Source organism: Geotrypetes seraphini, chromosome 1, assembly GCF_902459505.1.
Source record: "Geotrypetes seraphini chromosome 1, aGeoSer1.1, whole genome shotgun sequence".
NCBI classification, from domain to species: domain Eukaryota; kingdom Metazoa; phylum Chordata; class Amphibia; order Gymnophiona; family Dermophiidae; genus Geotrypetes; species Geotrypetes seraphini.
This window is the reverse complement of record NC_047084.1, coordinates 112,313,418-112,333,197: the sequence shown is the minus strand read 5'-3', so window position 1 is coordinate 112,333,197 and position 19,780 is coordinate 112,313,418. Positions and strand designations below refer to the sequence as shown.

Here is a 19,780-nt window from a genome sequence, read left to right as displayed (position 1 = left end):
GTTGGAGTCTTTTTGGACACTTCATGGTATTAATGCCTGTCTGCCGACGCGGTCAGCGGTTTCGCGGGAATTACATACTCCTTTTTCCGGAGCCATATGGTAATCCTATGTACACAGAATCTGCATTCAGTTTCTGCACTCTGCCTCCAGCGAGTGGTACCATGTTACAGTTGCCAAGGGCAAAGGGCGGACGGCAATTGTTGAACAACTCCTCAGACTCTTTTGTGTAACTTGCTGAACTCCCACTAGCTAGCAAGCCTGTGACCAACTTCAATTTGCGATGTTGCAATAGGACTAAACTTTTGACAGACTACACAGCTGTTATGGGCAGACCAAGAGTGTAACAAAGAATATGGAGGAGGAAGGATTTGGGCTGTAGTACCCCATATATGAACTCCCTTCTAGGGGAGAACATCTCCAGGATTCGGCCATTATGTTTTGCTCCACACTGAGCATTAGAGGTCTGGGACAGATTTTGCATCTAGTTCAAACTCTTCTTATTAATCTACAAGTGTATTCACTCTTTAGCTCCTCAATATCTCTTCTCTCTTCTCTCTCCCTACACTCCTCTCTGGGAATTCTGGGGAACTCTCTTATCTGTACCCTTCTCTTCTCCTGCCAACTCCAGGCTGCGCCCTTTCTCTCTTGCTGCACCTTATAACCTGGAACAAACTGCCTGAGTCAGTATGTCAAACTTCATCCCTGGAACTATTCAAATCCAGAGTAAAAGCCCATCTCTTCGAGAATGCATTTAATTCATAACCTCCTCACTCTAAGAAACTTCCTAAGCCCCTACTTGTCCTGTAGAACGTAGAACAAAACCTTTTCCAGAGAAAGGAAAATGGTAAAACCAGAGGACATAATTTGAAGTTGAGGGGTGGTAGATTCAAGAGCAATGTTAGGAAATTCTACTTTACGGAGAGGGTGGTGGATGCCTGGAATGCGCTCCCGAGAGAGGTGGTGGAGAGTAAAACTGTGACTGAGTTCAAAGAAGCGTGGGATGAACACAGAGGATCTAGAATCAGAAAATAATAGTAAATACTGAAAGACTAAGGCCAGTACTGGGCAGACTTGCACGGTCTGTGTCTGTATATGGCCGTTTGGTGGAGGATGGGCTGGGGAGGGCTTCAATGGCTGGGAGGGTGTAGATGGGCTGGAGTGAGCTTTGACGGAGACTTCAGTAGTTGGAACCTAAGAACAGTACCGGGCGGAGCTTTAGGAGAAGAAGAAAAAATCCCCAACAGATTTTTAGATTAAATCAGGTTGGGCAGACTAGATGGACCATTCGGGTCTTTATCTGCCGTCATCTACTATGTTACAGTTGTCTGTTAATTTAGATTGTCAGCTCTACTGAGAAGGGACCATCTCTTAATATGTTGCTGTTCAGCACTGCTTATGCCTATCAGCACTACAGAAATGTTAAGTTGTAGCAGTATCGATTAAGAGGGAATGACACACAGAATGTTAGTTGTCTGGGGCAGTTCCATTCTTGTTTCTCCGGTTTCCAGTGCAGGAATTGGCCGCACAGGGACTTTTATTGCTCTGGATTTCCTACTGAAAATGGCAAAGGAAGAGAAGAAGGTGGATGTTGTCGGATGCACACAGAAACTGAGGGAGAAGAGGGTCAATATGATACAGACAGTGGTAAGGATCTTTTGTCTTTGTATGCCCAGAGAGGCCCTGGGGGAAGCCTCTGCTTACCCTGGATCAGTGGCATAGGATGCTGCTCCTCCTTGGGTTTTGATCAGGTACTAGTGACCTGGATTGGCCACCATGCGAATGGCCTACTGGGCTTGATGGACCATTGGTCTGACTCAGTAAGCCTATTCTTTTTTTTAAATCTTTATTCATTTTCAATCTTACATCAAGTGTACAATCCATAAAACATTACAATTAAACACATCACTTGAAAATCTTCCTAAACTGTCTTACAATACATAAAATTACCACCCTCCCCACCCATCATTCCTCTATTATTTTCCCAATATGAATAACAAAAAATTATACCTCTCCCCCCCCCCAAACATTACATGGTGTAAAGTTCAATAGAAAATGGTGTTTACTCATTACAATAAGAAGTTAATGGCTCCCAAATTTTATTACAATTCTTATAATTCCCTTGTTGTATAGCTATTGTTCTTTTCATTTTATATATGTAAGGCTATTCTTATGTTTTTATGTAATGCATATTACTGCAGTTTGCTCAGATTTTGCAGGTTTCAACCCCTTACCATTACCTGTTCTTTCCTTGATGGAAAACGTTGCATTCTGGTCCTTTTTGTCCCCCCTGATGGGGGTTCTTAAACTTTTCTAGTTCTTGCACTCCTTAACTGATCGATGAAACCCTCGCACCCCTTCCTCAACCACATGTTCACTGGTGACTAGACAGCCATGTATGTCAATATCAGCCTTTAATACTACCGACTGCTAGCATGTTGTTAGAATTACACTTACATTACCAATAACTGTCCTTATAGCTCTTCAGTCATGGTACTTGGGCTTGTTGTGCCACTGGGGCTTGCACGTATGTGAGAAGCTGAAAGCTATGCTGTCAGTAGTTTCACTACCAGCAAGGCCTCCCAAGGGATCTCTCGGAGAGAGAAAGAGATAATGGTTACTGTGGATGGGCAGACTAGATGGGCCACTTGGCCTTTATCTGCCGTCATGTTTCTATGGTTTCAGGGACCTGTCAGGCTAACAATGTACCTAGGGTTACCATATAGCTCCAGAAAAAGGAGGACGAATTGAGACATCCGGGCTTTACTTCCAGTGGAAGTGAAACCAGATGTCTCAATCTGTCCTGTTTTTGGAGCCATGTGGTAGCCCTGGATGTACCACCCATCTGAGCAGCAGATGGGCAGTGCTGGAGGCAGAGGATCAAAAGAACATAAGACCAGTGGTCCATCGTGCCCAGCAGTCCGCTCCCGTGGCGGCCCCCAGGTCAAAGACCAGTGCCCTAACTGAGACTAGCGACCACATTGAATTTATACTGTGTAGAAGAAAGGTCCCGCCATCTACTTCTGTATTATTCTACTTCTGTTATATTATTAGCCTTGTAAACCACTTAATACTTATGTACAAGCAATATATCAAATAGAACATTGTGCCACGGAAACTTGATGATCTCATCAAGTCTCTAGGACTCAAACAAGAGTTGATGGCACCTAATAGTCCTTCTAACTGCCTGCCCTCTGTCTAGAAAGTTTAAATAAATTGCCTTTGATTTGAAGACTCTTCCCAAACTCTGTTTGAACTCTTCCCACACCCCTTGGAGGTGTGGACTCCACTGGTTAAGAACCTCTACCATAAAGAGTTGTTTTCTGTCCTTATAGGTCCCCATAAAGTAATGTGCTGCATTTTGTCCTTTTACATCTCTGGTGATTTTAAAAATTCTTCCCCGCTAGGTCCTCTGTGAAATAAAGTGTCGTATTTTGCCCTCAGTGTCTCCCATGATGTGAACTGTTATATTCTGTTCTGGGGTGATTAGCTATTGTAGAGCTGCACTGTTAGAGCAGCCTTTGAGAAAACAAAGTGGAACTCACGCGGGAAAGGGTCAAATTAGAAACATTAAAAAAAGCAGCAGAAAAGGGCTATAGCCCACCAAGTCTGCCCATTCCAAGTATCCCCTCCCCTGAATTTACTCCCTTAAAGATCCCACGTGAGTATCCCATTTTCTCTTAAAATCCGTCATGCTGCTGGCCTTTATCACCTGGAGTGGGAGTCTGTTCCAATGAGGACTGAGGACTAGATTCTCAAAACTTTAACGCGGTCGCTAAACTGTTTTCCTGCACGCATTTTAGTGACGGGTTACCAAAACGGATTATCTCTGTCTTTAGTGAGGTTTCGACAATGGCATGCGAATGTCCTCTCTAACATTGAAATGAGCCCTCTGGTGGATTCTTAAAAACATAGAAACATGATATCAGATAAAGGCCAAATGGCCCATCCAGTCTGCCCATCCGCAGTAACCCTTATCTCTTCCTCTCTCTAAGAAAGCAAGCTCAGTGTACCATGTGTGTTCCTTCATGCCTGGCTTAGGAAACTAATAAGTGATTCTAATTTAGCCCTGGGAGGCGTATTTTCCATAATCTATCAAGCAAATATTGAAAACCTTTCCAGTTTAATGAGTCAGGTGCCCTTATGTTATACTCCATGGCTAAAACTATGGAAGGCCTTATCATTTCCATTCCTCTGCTGGGATATCATCCGTATGTCTTTCTTTCTGGTCCAGGTCCAGTACTGCTTCCTGTACGATGTGCTACTGGAGGCTCTTCTCTGTGGTATCACTGATGTCCCTGTGGAAGATATGCAGCTTCATGTGAAAGAGATGCGTGCGCAGGACCCTAAAACCAGGAGTGATGGATACCTTCACGAGTTTGAGGTATGTTTGTGTATCCCACGCAGTAATTAACATGTTAATAATTAGTTATGATTTAAAAATTTAATTGCGATTAATTATGTGCAGTCCTTTTGTCTGCCTTCCTCTGCTCAGTTTATCTTTCTAAGCTCCTCCGGTCCTGCAGCCAGTGGCAGCCCTGTTGAAAGACTGCATGTGGCTTGTACTGGGCCTTCCCTCTGACCCAGCCTGCCCCATTCTCAAAACAGGAAGTTACGTCAGAAGGAGATGGGCTGGGTCAGAGGGAAGGCCTGATGCAAGCCGCAGGCACCCTTTCAATAGGGCTGCTGCTGGCTGCAGGGCCAAAGAGGAGCTTGCAAAGGTAAGCCAAGTGCTGGTGCGGGGGGAGGGAGAGGTGCTGGTGCCCAGGGGAAAGAGTGGCAGTCGGCAGTCAGGTCCGGGTGTGGGTACTGGTGTTGATGCAGGTCCAGGTGGTACAGATGCAGGCCCATGCACAGGGGAGAGGGAGGGAATTGAGAGTTGGTAACAGCGGATGGCGTAGCTGGTTTTAAGAAAGGTTTGGACAAGTTTCTGGAGGAAAAGTCCATAGTCTGTTATTGAGAGAGACACTGGGGAAGCCACTGCTTGCCCTGGATCGGTAGCATGGAATGTTGCTACTCTTTGGGTTTTGGCCAGGTACTAGTGACCTGGATTGGCCACCGTGAGAACAGGCTTCTGGGCTTGATGGACCATTGGTCTGACCCATTAAAGCTATTCTTATGTTGGACCTGGAGCTGGGGGCTAGCATAGGGAGAGAGAGAGAAATTGAATTGGACCTGGGGAGGAGGGGAGAGACAGTTGGACCCTTCATCATAAGTATGGACAGCTAGTGTTTTACTGAAGTCATTTTGACCCCAGAACTGATTGGAAATCTATAAAAGGAGATTTATAGCCCAACTTCACATCCCTGGTCTGGCATCTCTCTCCTTTCCCTTCCAATGGGCCGACAACTCTCTCTCTCTTTCCTTCCATCACCCTTCTCCAAAATCTGACATCTCTCCCTTCTTTGAGTCATCTCTCCTCCCTCCTAGTGTAACATTTTTCCTTCCATCTTATCCACCACTATCATGTCCAACAATTCTCCCTCTCTTCCTTTCCCCATGTATACCATCTCTCTTTCCCTCCCACTTCATGCACCTATGTCCAACAATTCACTTTTTCTTTTCCCTCCACCACTGGCAGCATCTCTTTTTTACTCCCTTCCCTTCCCTAAAAAGGGCTGCATTCTCATCCCTGAAATATATATCCTCTATAATAAAATCCTAAGCGCGCATGCACACTTAGGACGGCGTGTTTCCTGACAGTGTGCTGTTGTCCCTCCCTGTCGAATTCCATTTTCGAACACGGAGGCAGGAAACAAGCTGGCGATTCCCCCCCTCCCGCCCTCACTCACCTCCAGAGAAACCTCCATAGGCGTCGGAACGGGAGGGGGGCACAGGAGCCCCTGCCGGCATCTGCTTCTCCCTCTCACCTGCTCACCCGCCTGCCACGTTTAACTTCAAAGTAAAGCGCTGCCCCGTGCTGCCGCTGGCCTCGCTGTCTTCTCTCCACTGTGGCCCGCCCTCTGACAACTTCCTGTTCCTGCTAGGGCTGGCGCCGAGGCCAGCAACAGCGAAGTTAAACACTGGGTGGGTTGGGTGGAACCATTTTGAACTGGTTTTGCTCCTTCCTGATGAAAAGATGGGAGAAGGGGGGTAAAAATGGGTTTGGAGCTGGGGCTGAAAATAGGGGACATGTCAGGGAAGGAAGCTTTCCTAGCACCCGTTAATTTAACTGGCTTAAGCGCTAGTGTAACCATAAAACATGTGAAGATCCTGGCTGGATTTGTGGCTGAATAGCCACAAATTCTTTTCTATTTTATTCTTATTTATTTCTATTTTGCACTATTCTCATAACAGATTCTAGGCAGATAACAATTGTGTCTGTTTTAAATCTTTGTTGGTGTAACAAATCTTTCCCCTATCTTACAGGCCCTGGAGAAATATACAGAACTATATCAGCTGCAGATCTGCAAAGAAGCTAAAAAGGCATGCAATATAAGCAAGAACCGCAAGCAGGAGATCCTGCCAGGTATGAGACTGCACTGGATCTTTCAAGTCTACCCTACACTCCCCTTAGGACATTCAGATCCACCGACCAGAAACATCTCATCCTCACCTCTCGCAAAGTTATACTTGAGCATATTTGCCAACCTGTTTTCTCCATCCAAGGCCTTTCCCTCTGGAATTCAGTGTCTGTAACCCTGAAAGATTTTTTTTTTTAAATTCTTTATTCATTTTATAATTCACAACAAGTGTACAGTAAATATCAAACAATTAGAATACAATATCACTTGAAAATCTACATATCATACAACAAAATGATATAACCCCCACCCCCTTCCACTTCCATATACAACAAAAAATATACCACATGAATATAATATCTTATCATTCATATATATTATTAATAGAAATCCAACCCCCTCCCCCGATCCACATGTAAGAATTAAAATTGGGAAAAGTGTAAAATATTCATTAGAATAATTTAAAAATGGCCCCCACACATCCTTAAATCCTTGAAAGATTTAAATCTGAATTAAAAACATTTCTATATAAGGATGCTGTAATCTTTTTTTGGGGGGTCCTAGGTTCAAGCCTTAGAAGCAGTGGGAAGTAAAATAATGATCCAGGTGATGATCTGGAAAAGAGAGAGAGAGAAATTGGCTTATTACAAAAGTATAGAAACAGTATTTGGTTATAGAGCTGTTTCTGTGTGTGTATAAGAAAATGGTTATGTCCTTCTACAAGTGGCTGAACTGAAGGCTAGATGCACGAAAGGGGATCAGGAAAACAGTGTGGGTCTGCTCAGAGCTGATTTTGGGCCGATTCAAAAAGAGCTATTGATGAACTAAAAAGTTTGCGTCTTAATTCCCATCTCTCCCATCCAATTGATCGCTGTAAGAGCGACTCTCACACATGTGCAGAGCAGGCAGGGGAAACTCGAACGGCTGAGAGGTAGGGGAAGCCCCAAAAGCAACCTCCTGCCACTCAACTGTTCAGGGCAGGAAACCTTATTTTTTTAATGGGCACAGATGCTGTCCATGTTATATATGCACAATATCTGCCCCATTAAAAAAAAGAAAGCCCCCACACTGCCAATGACAGTCCTACCCAAAGACCCCCAACGAATGTAGCACCTGGAATCCCCCCCCCCGTGCTAGCAAAAATTGGTAAGAGGGTTACCTATTCCCTTCTGCCACGCCAACCACCTCCCCCCACCCCCCATGGCAGTGAAATGGTAGGAGGTATGCCCACTCCCTCCTGCTATTGAAGGCCCACCCATGCGCCAGGCACCTCCCAACATCCATTACCCTCCCCCCTTCCCCTCCCCCCAAAAAAGACAGGAAAGTTGCACACTTCCTCCTGCCTCCGGAGGTTCCCCGAACCCACCCACCTATACTTTTCAGGAAGTCAGGAGCAGGAGGAATGCTCAGTGTCTCCTCCTCCGAGGCCTGCCTGTCCAAAATAGTGGGCCTTCCCCTCTCCCTTGATGCAAGGGGGAGGAGTCTAAGGCCCTGATTAGCTCAAACAAGCCAATCAGGTCCTTAGACTCCTCTCCCTTGTACCTTGTGATACAGAGGGAGGAGCCTAAGGCCCTGATTGGCTCAGACGCCTAAGGCCTCTCCCAAAATGGGCCACATGAGGAAGGACATGGGCACAGAAGATTGCTGAGCATGGAGGGAGTGTAAGGAATGCTGGATAGGATGGATAAGGGACAGCGATGGAATATGAATAGTGAATATTGTGGCTGGGCCAGGACCCAGGTGAGTGGGCAAACCTGGCTCGGACCGCAGGTAAGATTTATTTGTGCGCCTTTTATATGGTGGGTGGAAGGAAAACCCGGACACTGGATTTCTTAACCCAAAACTTAACCGGGTTTATTAAGGCAAAAGAAAAAATTCCCCAAATGAACAATTAGTTCTCTCAGGCATTGATTATGCAGTTCCTTTTCACTCAAGTCCAGGGCACTCCCTCTGTGCCTCAGTCCAGGGACTGGACAGACCTTATCAACAAAAGGATAAATCAAAAATGAAATAGGCTTTTCAGTCCCTTCAATGTCTCGTATTCCCCTTTCTCAGGGTAGCTGGCTTTTATTGGCCACAATTCTTGACAGCACGGCTGAGCACTGCAGGTGCCAGCCTTCCTTTCAAATATCTTTCCAGTCACATAGAAAAAGAAACGTCCTCTCTCCCACTATTCTCCCTCTTTAGCACTTTGTCCCCTTTTAGGATGTTCACAGCCTTGCCTTGCAGACTGTGTGGAGCAAGCCTCCCTTTACCAAGGTCTTCAGACCCACCCGATATGCCCCTGACATCCTTCAGCTTTAGTTCTTTGGGACTTGGTGAAATGAGGTTTAAACAACCCTGTCTTTATTAGGCACTTCTGCCTTCCCACTACATGCATTCTCACTCTGTCCCGGGTTCCATTGGCAGAGACTTAACTTATTACTGGGAGGAAGAAAACAGCCCTTCACTGCGCAATCATATGTCCATGTCTTCCTCCAGCACACTTTCTCCTGGGTCAGCTTCACTATACATTTCCCATTCTGTTTCTCTGGGACTTGAGGTTTCTATTACATCCTCCACTTCCTGCTTTATCTCCCATCCCCCTCTCCAAGTGCTTGGGAGCTTTTCTGACCCATTTTACTCCTCATCATAATAAACTTCCAGCCCTTCACCTCAAGGCTTAATTGGCAAGTTACTGTACCTCCCTGGAGTCCGGCTTTCTTTCCTTGCTGGCTGGCCTCCTGAAAACCCTCTTTCCTGGTGTATGGGAGAAGTTTGGAAGCTGCCCTCCTTGGGATCAGCTGTGTCTCCTTGCTCTCTCTGCAGTCTTGCTACTTGAGGCTTATGAGCCTGTAGACCACAGTGGCTGACTCCACCCCCTTCTGGGTTGGTTTCATGTTTATCCCTAGCTCTGGGAAAGGAGTAATAGGGGATAGACTCTGTTTTCTGTGCCCTCCCTGTCTGAATTCCTGGCTGTGACCTCACTTGCCTTTTCGCACCACTCTCTGGCTGTACTGAACCACAACTGTTAGCAGGGTGTCCAGGCTATATTCTGGGGATTACAGGTTTAAGGGCTGCACTTTGGACTGTGCTAGCAGTCTTTTTAACCGTGACAGGAGCTTCCCTGTCACAATATATAGAGACAGGATACCCTGGAAAGAAAGTGAAGTAAAAGCAGAAGAGAGACACTGGAAGCAAAGCAATGCTCAGACAACAAAGGTAGAAAAAAAAGTGGGGGTTTTTTTCTGAATATATTGTTATCTGCCAGCTTTGGGAAATGTGTGTTTCTGATGTCTTGTATTTCAGTTTCTAGTATTATAGGCCTGGAATAGGTTTGCATACTGGAGCTTTGAAGGGGTTTTTCCTTCTCTCTTCTTCCCTTGTCCCCACTACCTCGGGAGAGATAGTGTTATAGAGGGCCCATCTGAATTTTTCCACCCAGGACCTATTCATTCCTAGGTATTCATAAGAACTTAAGAATTGCTGCTGCTGGGTCAGACCAGTGGTCCATCATTCCCAGCAGTCCGCTCATGTGGCGGCCCTCTGGTCAAAGACCAGCGCCCTGAGACTAGCCCTACCTGCGTACATTCCGGTTCAGCAGGAATTTGTCTAACTTTGTCCCTGGAGGGTGTTTTCCCCTATGACAGACTCCGGAAGAGCTTTCCAGTTTTCTACCACTCTCTGGGTGAAGAACTTCCTTACGTTCGTACGGAATCTATCCCCTTTCAATTTGAGAGAGTGCCCTCTCGTTCTCCCTCCCATGGAGAGGGTGAACAACCTGTCCTTATCTACTAAGTCTATCCCTTCACTACTCTGAATAACTTCCACAGAAAAAATGTGTGCACATCTAATACATTTCCCTGTAACACCTCTTTGTTATGCAACGAGGCTTGCGCATGTTATAAGATTACCTGTGTACTTTCAGGCAGCTAAAAATCCACACATGGTTGATTTGCTCAGCTCAGTCCTTTTATTACTAGGGTTACCAAATTTCTTTTTTAAAAAAAGAGGACACATGGCCCCGCACTGCCCCCACACGAACCTCATGTCTCCTTTCCTGAGTGTCGGCCCATGTCTAGAGGGCCTTTACACTAGAGGTCTGCACGGGAACAGGGATCGCGGGAATCCCCCCCCCTAACCCACGGGACTCCCACGGGGACCCCCCTCTGGCCCACGGGACTCCCACGGGGATGGAAGGCTTTGGAAGCAGGGTTCGTCCATATAATATAATGGACACGTCAGCCTTAGTAAAAGAGGGGGTTTATGAGTTAATTACCTAAACAGAAAACAAAAAAAGGGTTCCAGCAAAGAGATTCCACAAGGAAAACAGCAGCGCAAACATAAAAGAAATTGTGGAATTGATGATCCTGTCAGAAGTAATTGCTGCTTTTTATGGAGACGGGCAGAGATGGAGGTAATTCCTTGCAGGGATGGGTGGGGACAGAGAGGATCCTGACGGGGACGGGCGGGGACGGAGAGGATCCTAGTGGGGACAGGTGGGGACGGAAAGGATCCTGGCGGGGATGGGTGGGGACGGAGAGGATCTTGGTGGGGACGGCTTGGGATGGAGAGGATCCAGGCGGGGACAGATGGGGACGGAGAGGATCCTGGCGGGAATGGGTGGGGACGGAGAGGATCCTTACGGGGACGGGTGGGGACGGAGAGGATCCTAGTGGGGACGGGTGGGGATGGAGGGGATCCTGGCAGGGACGGAGAGGATCCTGGCGGGGATGGGTGGGGACGGAGAGGATCCTGGTGGGGACGGGTGGGGATGGAGAGGATCCTGATGGGGACGGGTGGGGACGAAGAGGATCCTGGTGGGGACGGGTGGGAACGGAGAGGATCCTGGCGGGGATGGGTGGGGACGGAGAGGATCCTGACGGGGATGGAGAGGATCCTGGTGGGGATGGGTGGGGACGGAGAGGATCCTAGCGGGGACGGGTGGGGACGGAAAGGATCCGGGTGGGGATGGAGAGGATCCTGGTGGGGACGGGTGGGGACGGAGAGTATCCTGGCAGGGATGGGTGGGGATGGAGAGGATCTTGGTGGGGATGGAGAGGATCCTGGCGGGGATGGGTGGGGAGGGAGAGGATCCTGGCGGGGATGGGTGGGGATGGAGAGGATCCTGACGGGGACGGGTGGGGACGGAGAGGATCCTGGTGGGGACGGGTGGGGATGGAGAGGATCTTGGCGGGGATGGGTGGGATTTCTTTCCCCGCGCAACTCTCTACTTTACACATGCGTGGATGTCAACATGATAACATCACACTCATGCGACCATGCATGTGATGTCATCATGTCAATATCCACACATGTGCAGAGGTCCTCCAGACACGGCCCTGAGCTCAGGGACCTTCCAAAACCCAGACAAACTGCTGACAAATATCTTCCTACTTGGGGCCATGACACCCATAATTCTTCATGACAATCATTCCTACCAGATCACCTGGCCTTGGTCACACGTGCAGAACACAGATAAACCCTATGCAAATACAAGACCACAAACTAAAAGTCCTTATATACACAAATGAAACCCTAAGATGCCAGACTCAGCATGCAATACAACACCTGCGAAATAGAAAGAAATGCATTTCGTCCCGAACAGTGCAAAATATAGAAAGCAAATATAAATTCTCAAAACTGACACATTTCAATCACTAAATTAAAATAAAATCACTTTTCCTACTTTTGTTGTCTGGTGATTTTATTTTTCTACTCATCTTTTCCCAGTCTCTAGTTGAACTTTCTTCTGTCTGTGCTCTTAACTGTGTTTCCAAAGCCTTATCCATTTGCTGTTTTCTCTCCTTCACTTTCTGCTCTAAATCCATCTTTGGCATTAACTTTTAATATTCAACTTTGTTCCATTTTTCTGCTTCCTCAGATATATCTACTTTTCCATGTCTTCCCTTCCCATCTATCCATACATACTATCTCCTCCCTCTCTCTGCCCTTCCCGACCATACATGTGTGCCATCTCCTCCCTCTTTCTTCTCCCCTATTCCCATATATCCATAAACAGCATTTCTTCCATCTCTTTCCTTCTCCATCCTTCCCATCCCATGCACCATGTCCTCCCTCTCTCTCTCCCTCCCCTCCATCCCTATGTACCATCTCTTCCTCTTTCCCCCTCCCATGGTCTGGGATCTTTATCCTTTCCTTCCCACAGTCTAGCATCTCTATCCATTCCTTCCTTTCCCTCTGCCCCCTTTGTGGTCTGGCATCTGGCATCTCTCTCTTTTCCTTTCCCCCTCCAGTGGTCTGGCATCTTTATCTGCCCCTTCCATTCTTTCCCCTGAAGGTTGGGCATCTTTCTTTCCCTTTTCTCCCCATCCCCTTGCTCCAGCATCTCTCTTACCCTTCCCATGCTAAACCCTCCCACCCTGGGATCCGGTTCTTGCTCACCTAGCACTGCTATAAGTCTTTGGGCTGTTGGCAGCGTGACTGAAGTAAACATGCTCCTTCAGCAACTCGGAAGCTTCCTTTCTGTTACTGCTTTCTGCCTATAAGGGAACAGGAAGCAGTAGCAGAGGAGGAGCTTCTGGGTCGCCGAATGCAACGTGTTTACTTTAGTCATGCTGCTGATGGCCCGAAGACTTACAGCAGTGCTGGGTGAGCAAGCACCTAATCCCATAGGGGCGGGGGAAGGGAGGACTCCGGATAGGTGTGTGAGCTGCTTAGGGGGTACTAGATAATAATAATAATAACTTTATTTTTCTATACCGCCAACACCCAAAAGGTTCTAGGTGGTTCACAGAATAAAGAGGCCTGGACATTCCAGTGATGATACAAAGCAGACAGAAAAGCAGTACAATATTTCAATAATGAAAAATACAATAAGAAACTATGACATAGTCATCAATCAAGTAACAAATTTTTTGAACAAATAGGTCTTAACCAATTTTCTAAAGGTGTAATAAAATTCTGATTGTTGAATCAGGTCGTCTAACCATACTTGAACTTTATCTGCTTGATAAGCCAAAGATCGATCAAAATATTTTTTATAATGGCAATTTTTGGGATTAGGAAAGGTAAATAAACCAGTATGCTGAGTAGGCCTAGTCAAACAGTACCGTTCAAAATGAGAGAGGAGATATAGTGGAGCTAATCCAAATAACATCTTATAGCAAATACAGGCAAATATGAAAAGTGCTCTTGCTTCCATTGGCAACCAGTGCAGCTGACGGTAGTAAGAGCTGACATGTTCCTGTTTTTTAATCCGAAAATTAAACAGCCCGCTGTATTTTGGATTAGCCTTAATCTTCCTAAGAAGGTTTTATAAGCTCCCAAATAGATTATATTGCAGTAGTCAAGAATAGATAAGATTAATGCTTGAACTGGTAATCTGAAAGAAGTAGGGTCAAAGTATTTTTTGATGGAGTGCAACTTCCATAATGCAAAGAAACATTTCTTTACAAGCACATCAGTTATGCTCCCCCAGATGTCTGGTTTCCCGGACAAAAGTTATAAAACTAAAAGACCACCTGGACTCCCGCCACAGTCCTCAAAAGAGGATGAGACCGGGGAAACCCAGAATTATTACCTGTACTGTATAAGAGACAGCTAAGCCTTTGAAAAAGTGCCCTGGATCTGATCCTGTGTAATCTACCAGTATTTTGCTGCTTCCAATTCCCTGGAGCCTGCATCTAAACTTCTATTAAAAGGGCCGTGAAATACACATTATACATTAATCTCTCTCTTTTCTTCAGCGGATATGAGCCGCCCGATTCTGATGTCGATTCTTGGCAGAGACGGTTCTCCTGGATATATCAATGCTGTATTTGCAAATGTAAGACTGCAAAACTTGGATAATCCTGATTTGGGGGAGGGACGATATAAAATGATTCAATAAGCAACTGGAAAAATGTAGGGGCAGATCTATAACACAGCGCCTCTAGTTAGGCGCCCCTGAAAATGCCCATGTGACTGACATGCGCCTGCAGTTAACGCCAGCAATAGAGCTAGTATAAGTGTGTGCAGGGACGCATGTAACTACTACTAATCATTTCTATTGCACTACTAGACATCTGCAGCACTGTACATAGAGAGAGAGCTCACAATCTAGACAAGACAGACAAACTGGACAAGAAGGTGCATCTATATACAGTGCTCAGATGGGGAAATTACAGAGGGAGTAGCAAGATTCCATGCGGAATCCTCAAAGAGTAGCAAGATTCCAATGTGGAATCCTCAAAGAGTAGCAAGATTCCAATGTGGAATCCTCAAAGAGTAGCAAGATTCCATGAGGAATCCTCAAAGAGTAGCAAGATTCCAATGCGGAATCCTCAAAGAGTAGCAAGATTCCATGAGGAATCCTCAAAGAGTAGCAAGATTCCAATGCGGAGTCCTCAAAGAGTAGCAAGATTCCATGAGGAATCCTCAAAGAGTAGCAAGATTCCAATGCGGAATCCTCAAAGAATAGCAAGATTCCAATGCGGAATCCTCAAAGAGTAGCAAGATTCCATGCGGAATCCTCAAAGAATAGCAAGATTCCATACGGAATCCTCAAAGAGTAGCAAGACTCCATACGGAATCCTCAAAGAGTAGCAAGATTCCAATGCGGAATCCTCAAAGAGTAGCAAGATTCCATGAGGAATCCTCAAAGAGTAGCAAGATTCCAATGTGAAATCCTCAAAGAGTAGCAAGATTCCAATGTGAAATCCTCAAAGAGTAGCAAGATTCCATGAGGAATCCTCAAAGAGTAGCAAGATTCCAATGCGGAATCCTCAAAGAGTAGCAAGATTCCATGAGGAATCCTCAAAGAGTAGCAAGATTCCAATGCGGAATCCTCAAAGAGTAGCAAGATTCCAATGTGAAATCCTCAAAGAGTAGCAAGATTCCATGAGGAATCCTCAAAGAGTAGCAAGATTCCAATGCGGAATCCTCAAAGAGTAGCAAGATTCCATGAGGAATCCTCAAAGAGTAGCAAGATTCCAATGGGAAATCCTCAAAGAGTAGCAAGATTCCATGAGGAATCCTCAAAGAGTAGCAAGATTCCAATGCGGAATCCTCAAAGAGTAGCAAGATTCCATGAGGAATCCTCAAAGAGTAGCAAGATTCCAATGCGGAGTCCTCAAAGAGTAGCAAGATTCCATGAGGAATCCTCAAAGAGTAGCAAGATTCCAATGCGGAATCCTCAAAGAATAGCAAGATTCCAATGCGGAATCCTCAAAGAGTAGCAAGATTCCATGCGGAATCCTCAAAGAATAGCAAGATTCCATACGGAATCCTCAAAGAGTAGCAAGACTCCATACGGAATCCTCAAAGAGTAGCAAGATTCCAATGCGGAATCCTCAAAGAGTAGCAAGATTCCATGAGGAATCCTCAAAGAGTAGCAAGATTCCAATGTGAAATCCTCAAAGAGTAGCAAGATTCCAATGTGAAATCCTCAAAGAGTAGCAAGATTCCATGAGGAATCCTCAAAGAGTAGCAAGATTCCAATGCGGAATCCTCAAAGAGTAGCAAGATTCCATGAGGAATCCTCAAAGAGTAGCAAGATTCCAATGGGAAATCCTCAAAGAGTAGCAAGATTCCATGAGGAATCCTCAAAGAGTAGCAAGATTCCAATGCGGAATCCTCAAAGAGTAGCAAGATTCCATGAGGAATCCTCAAAGAGTAGCAAGATTCCAATGTGAAATCCTCAAAGAGTAGCAAGATTCCATGAGGAATCCTCAAAGAGTAGCAAGATTCCAATGCGGAATCCTCAAAGAGTAGCAAGATTCCATGAGGAATCCTCAAAGAGTAGCAAGATTCCAATGGGAAATCCTCAAAGAGTAGCAAGATTCCATGAGGAATCCTCAAAGAGTAGCAAGATTCCAATGCGGAATCCTCAAAGAGTAGCAAGATTCCATGAGGAATCCTCAAAGAGTAGCAAGATTCCAATGCGGAGTCCTCAAAGAGTAGCAAGATTCCATGAGGAATCCTCAAAGAGTAGCAAGATTCCAATGCGGAATCCTTAAAGAATAGCAAGATTCCAATGCGGAATCCTCAAAGAGTAGCAAGATTCCATGCGGAATCCTCAAAGAATAGCAAGATTCCATACGGAATCCTCAAAGAGTAGCAAGACTCCATACGGAATCCTCAAAGAGTAGCAAGATTCCAATGCGGAATCCTCAAAGAGTAGCAAGATTCCATGAGGAATCCTCAAAGAGTAGCAAGATTCCAATGTGAAATCCTCAAAGAGTAGCAAGATTCCAATGTGAAATCCTCAAAGAGTAGCAAGATTCCATGAGGAATCCTCAAAGAGTAGCAAGATTCCAATGCGGAATCCTCAAAGAGTAGCAAGATTCCATGAGGAATCCTCAAAGAGTAGCAAGATTCCAATGGGAAATCCTCAAAGAGTAGCAAGATTCCATGAGGAATCCTCAAAGAGTAGCAAGATTCCAATGCGGAATCCTCAAAGAGTAGCAAGATTCCATGAGGAATCCTCAAAGAGTAGCAAGATTCCAATGTGAAATCCTCAAAGAGTAGCAAGATTCCATGAGGAATCCTCAAAGAGTAGCAAGATTCCAATGCGGAATCCTCAAAGAGTAGCAAGATTCCATGAGGAATCCTCAAAGAGTAGCAAGATTCCATGCGGAATCCTCAAAGAGTAGCAAGATTCCATACGGAATCCTCAAAGAGTAGCAAGACTCCATACGGAATCCTCAAAGAGTAGCAAGATTCCAATGCGGAATCCTCAAAGAGTAGCAAGATTCCATGCGGAATCCTCAAAGAGTAGCAAGATTCCTGTTTGGCCCAACCTGTCAAACTTTTCAGACATTGTGAAGTTCTTGTATGTTTGAGGGGGGATAAGGAGGGATTTGGGGGGATTTTTTCAGATGGTTGAACTAAAATGAAATTGAAGGGTCTGCAGATGCTTATGAATTCTGTAGTTAGGATGATTAGTGGGGTGACGAGAGCAGCAGCTATAACCCCCACATTGGCTACCCATTGAGCAAAGAATTCAGTTCAAAGTGTTGTCACTGGTACCATTTTGGTTTCAATTTCTCTGGGAGATTTATAAACCTCCCAGAGCATTGTGTTCTGAGGGGAAAATGAAACTGGTTGCACTGACAGCTGACAATGTAAGATATGGGACAACTCAACTTCAAATGTTTTCCATTGCTGGAGTGGAGTAGAACCGGTATAAGTGGATCAATTTTTCACTCCGTCAAAAATTACAAAGACTAGGGGGGGACACTTAAAGTTACAGGGAAATACTTTTAAAACCAATAAGAGGAAATTTTTTTCACTCAGAGAATAGTTAAGCTCTGGAACACATTGTCAGAGGTTGTGGTAAGATCAAATAGCATAGCTGGTTTTAAGAAAGGTTTGGACAAATTCCTGGAGGAAAAGTCCATAGTCTGTTATTGAGAAAGACCTGGATCGGTAACATGGAATGTTGCTACTTCTTGGGTTTTTGCCAGGTACTAGGGACCTGGATTGGCCACAGTGAGAACGGGTTACTGGGCTTGATAGACCATTGGTCTGACCCAATAAGGCTATTTTTATGTTCTTGTAAGTTTACTGGGCAACTAAGATGATGTGAAGATCACGACAGCTTCAAGAAGATGTTGGAAATCAAGCTGTTTGTAGACGCATACTTTTGATTTGTCTTTCCTAATATTGTCTGGGCATTTTAGGAAGACCTTATCAAATACGTTATTGAGGACTTTGTAGGTTCTATTTTTATAAGTTTTGATATTATTTTGAAGAGTGGGTTGTATTGTTCTTTGTTCATTGACTCCAGGCGGTATATAAAGTTTTTAAATGAATAAATATTGTTGGACACTTAGATTAATAAACATGATGTACACATAAAAATACCTTGGGCTGAAGAAGCGAAGCAGAGAGTTTTAAGAGAAAGGAGCTAATGTGATAGGGAGGGTCTGGGAAAGGGTCTTTCCTGAATGTCCCTAGCAAGTAGTGATAATGTGTGAGGAAGAGGATGCAGACAGGAAGAAGCTGCTATAATGAACCTTCTCGCTCTCTCTCTTAGTCATATGCAGAGGAAGATAAATTCATCATCACACAGTTACCTCTGAAGGAAACCTTACCTGAGTTCTGGGCTCTGGTCTATGATTATAAGTGCACTGCTGTGGTCCTTATGAACAGGATGCGGGAGCTGGACGAGGTGAGCTCTGTTGACCCGTGACCTCCTCTCTCCGACTCCTCCGAACTCCGAACCGCTGAGCTAAACCCCCAGCAGCCACCATCTAAGTTTACCTAAGATCCCTCTTCTTCTCTGCTAAACCACAAGAATCCCAGGGCAGAATGTGCTGGAAAGAGACCCCGAGAATTAGAAAAACTGATTGGGACCTTTGTAGATGGCCAAAAAAAGGAGAGAAGTGACTTGCCTTACAGTTGAACACAAACCAAACAGATAAAGGCAAGTGGGGATGTCCAATCCAACGAAACACCCCAACAAGGATCCTACTTAAGGGGACACTAAAATTATGGAACTATAAACTGTAAACAACAATAAATAATAGAAAACAATTAAATATAAATTGAAAACATTAAAACAATATAAATGAACATAAATTAAAAAAACTAAAACATTAACATAAATGATTTAAAACAAGTGTCCATAAAATTAAAAAAATATGAAGCCAATAGTAATAAATGCTAAACTTAGAGACTAAAAAATAACATTTTGTCTGTAACAGACTAAAAATATATGTATGTGTCATTTGAGCTGAATGGATAAGAAAAGGCCACTTGTTGGATCGGACAACATACTTGCCTTTATCCGTTGTTTTGTGACCATCCTAGAGGCCGGTATTGAGTAGCAGTCCAGTAAAGTGAAGGCAATATCTTTAGCCGATTAACTTCACTCCAGGCATTCGGCAGCCATTGTCCAGATTTCGGACTGGGCTAGTTATCCAATTAAGTTTAGCTGGACAGCGCCGGTACTCCTTGCTTACTGGCCAAACTGAAGCCACATCCCTGAATGCCCAAATCCATCTCTCTTTACTGATGGGTGCAAGAAAATGATTGAAAACTAAGATGTGCCAGAGTAGCTCCTGACCTGACCTGCACAAATCTTTTCAATTGCCCCACAGAATATGATGCGTCACGGATTTGATATACCACCATTCCATTGAGCAGGCGTTCGTTTTTTAGCCGGCCGCAGGGGTTAGCGCGTGATGAAATGTCCGAATATGGTGAAACGGTGAATAACATGGTGGGAGACCTGGCCTGTTCCTGAAGGAGAGGCAAAACACAGTGAAGAAAGTGCCGGGAATCAGCGATTTCTCTATGCAAGATGACATCATTTGGGGGGAGGAGCCAGCAAGCTAAAAACCGTGAATAATCGAAACTGCGATTGCTGATACTGTGAATACGGAGGGAGAAGT

General features: G+C 45.0%; 1 protein-coding gene across 2 annotated transcripts in view; it reads left to right on the top strand.

The window, feature by feature from the left end:
* Window positions 1-19,780, top strand: part of LOC117356528 (receptor-type tyrosine-protein phosphatase alpha-like) — a 153,021-nt gene that overhangs the window by 114,076 nt on the left and 19,165 nt on the right. For both annotated transcript variants that reach the window (XM_033935862.1, XM_033935855.1), the window contains 5 exons: window positions 1,509-1,644; window positions 4,232-4,381; window positions 6,367-6,466; window positions 14,150-14,229; window positions 18,421-18,555. In XM_033935862.1, the coding sequence (XP_033791753.1) occupies window positions 1,509-1,644; window positions 4,232-4,381; window positions 6,367-6,466; window positions 14,150-14,229; window positions 18,421-18,555 (601 nt within the window). The remainder of the gene's footprint in view (window positions 1-1,508; window positions 1,645-4,231; window positions 4,382-6,366; window positions 6,467-14,149; window positions 14,230-18,420; window positions 18,556-19,780) is intronic.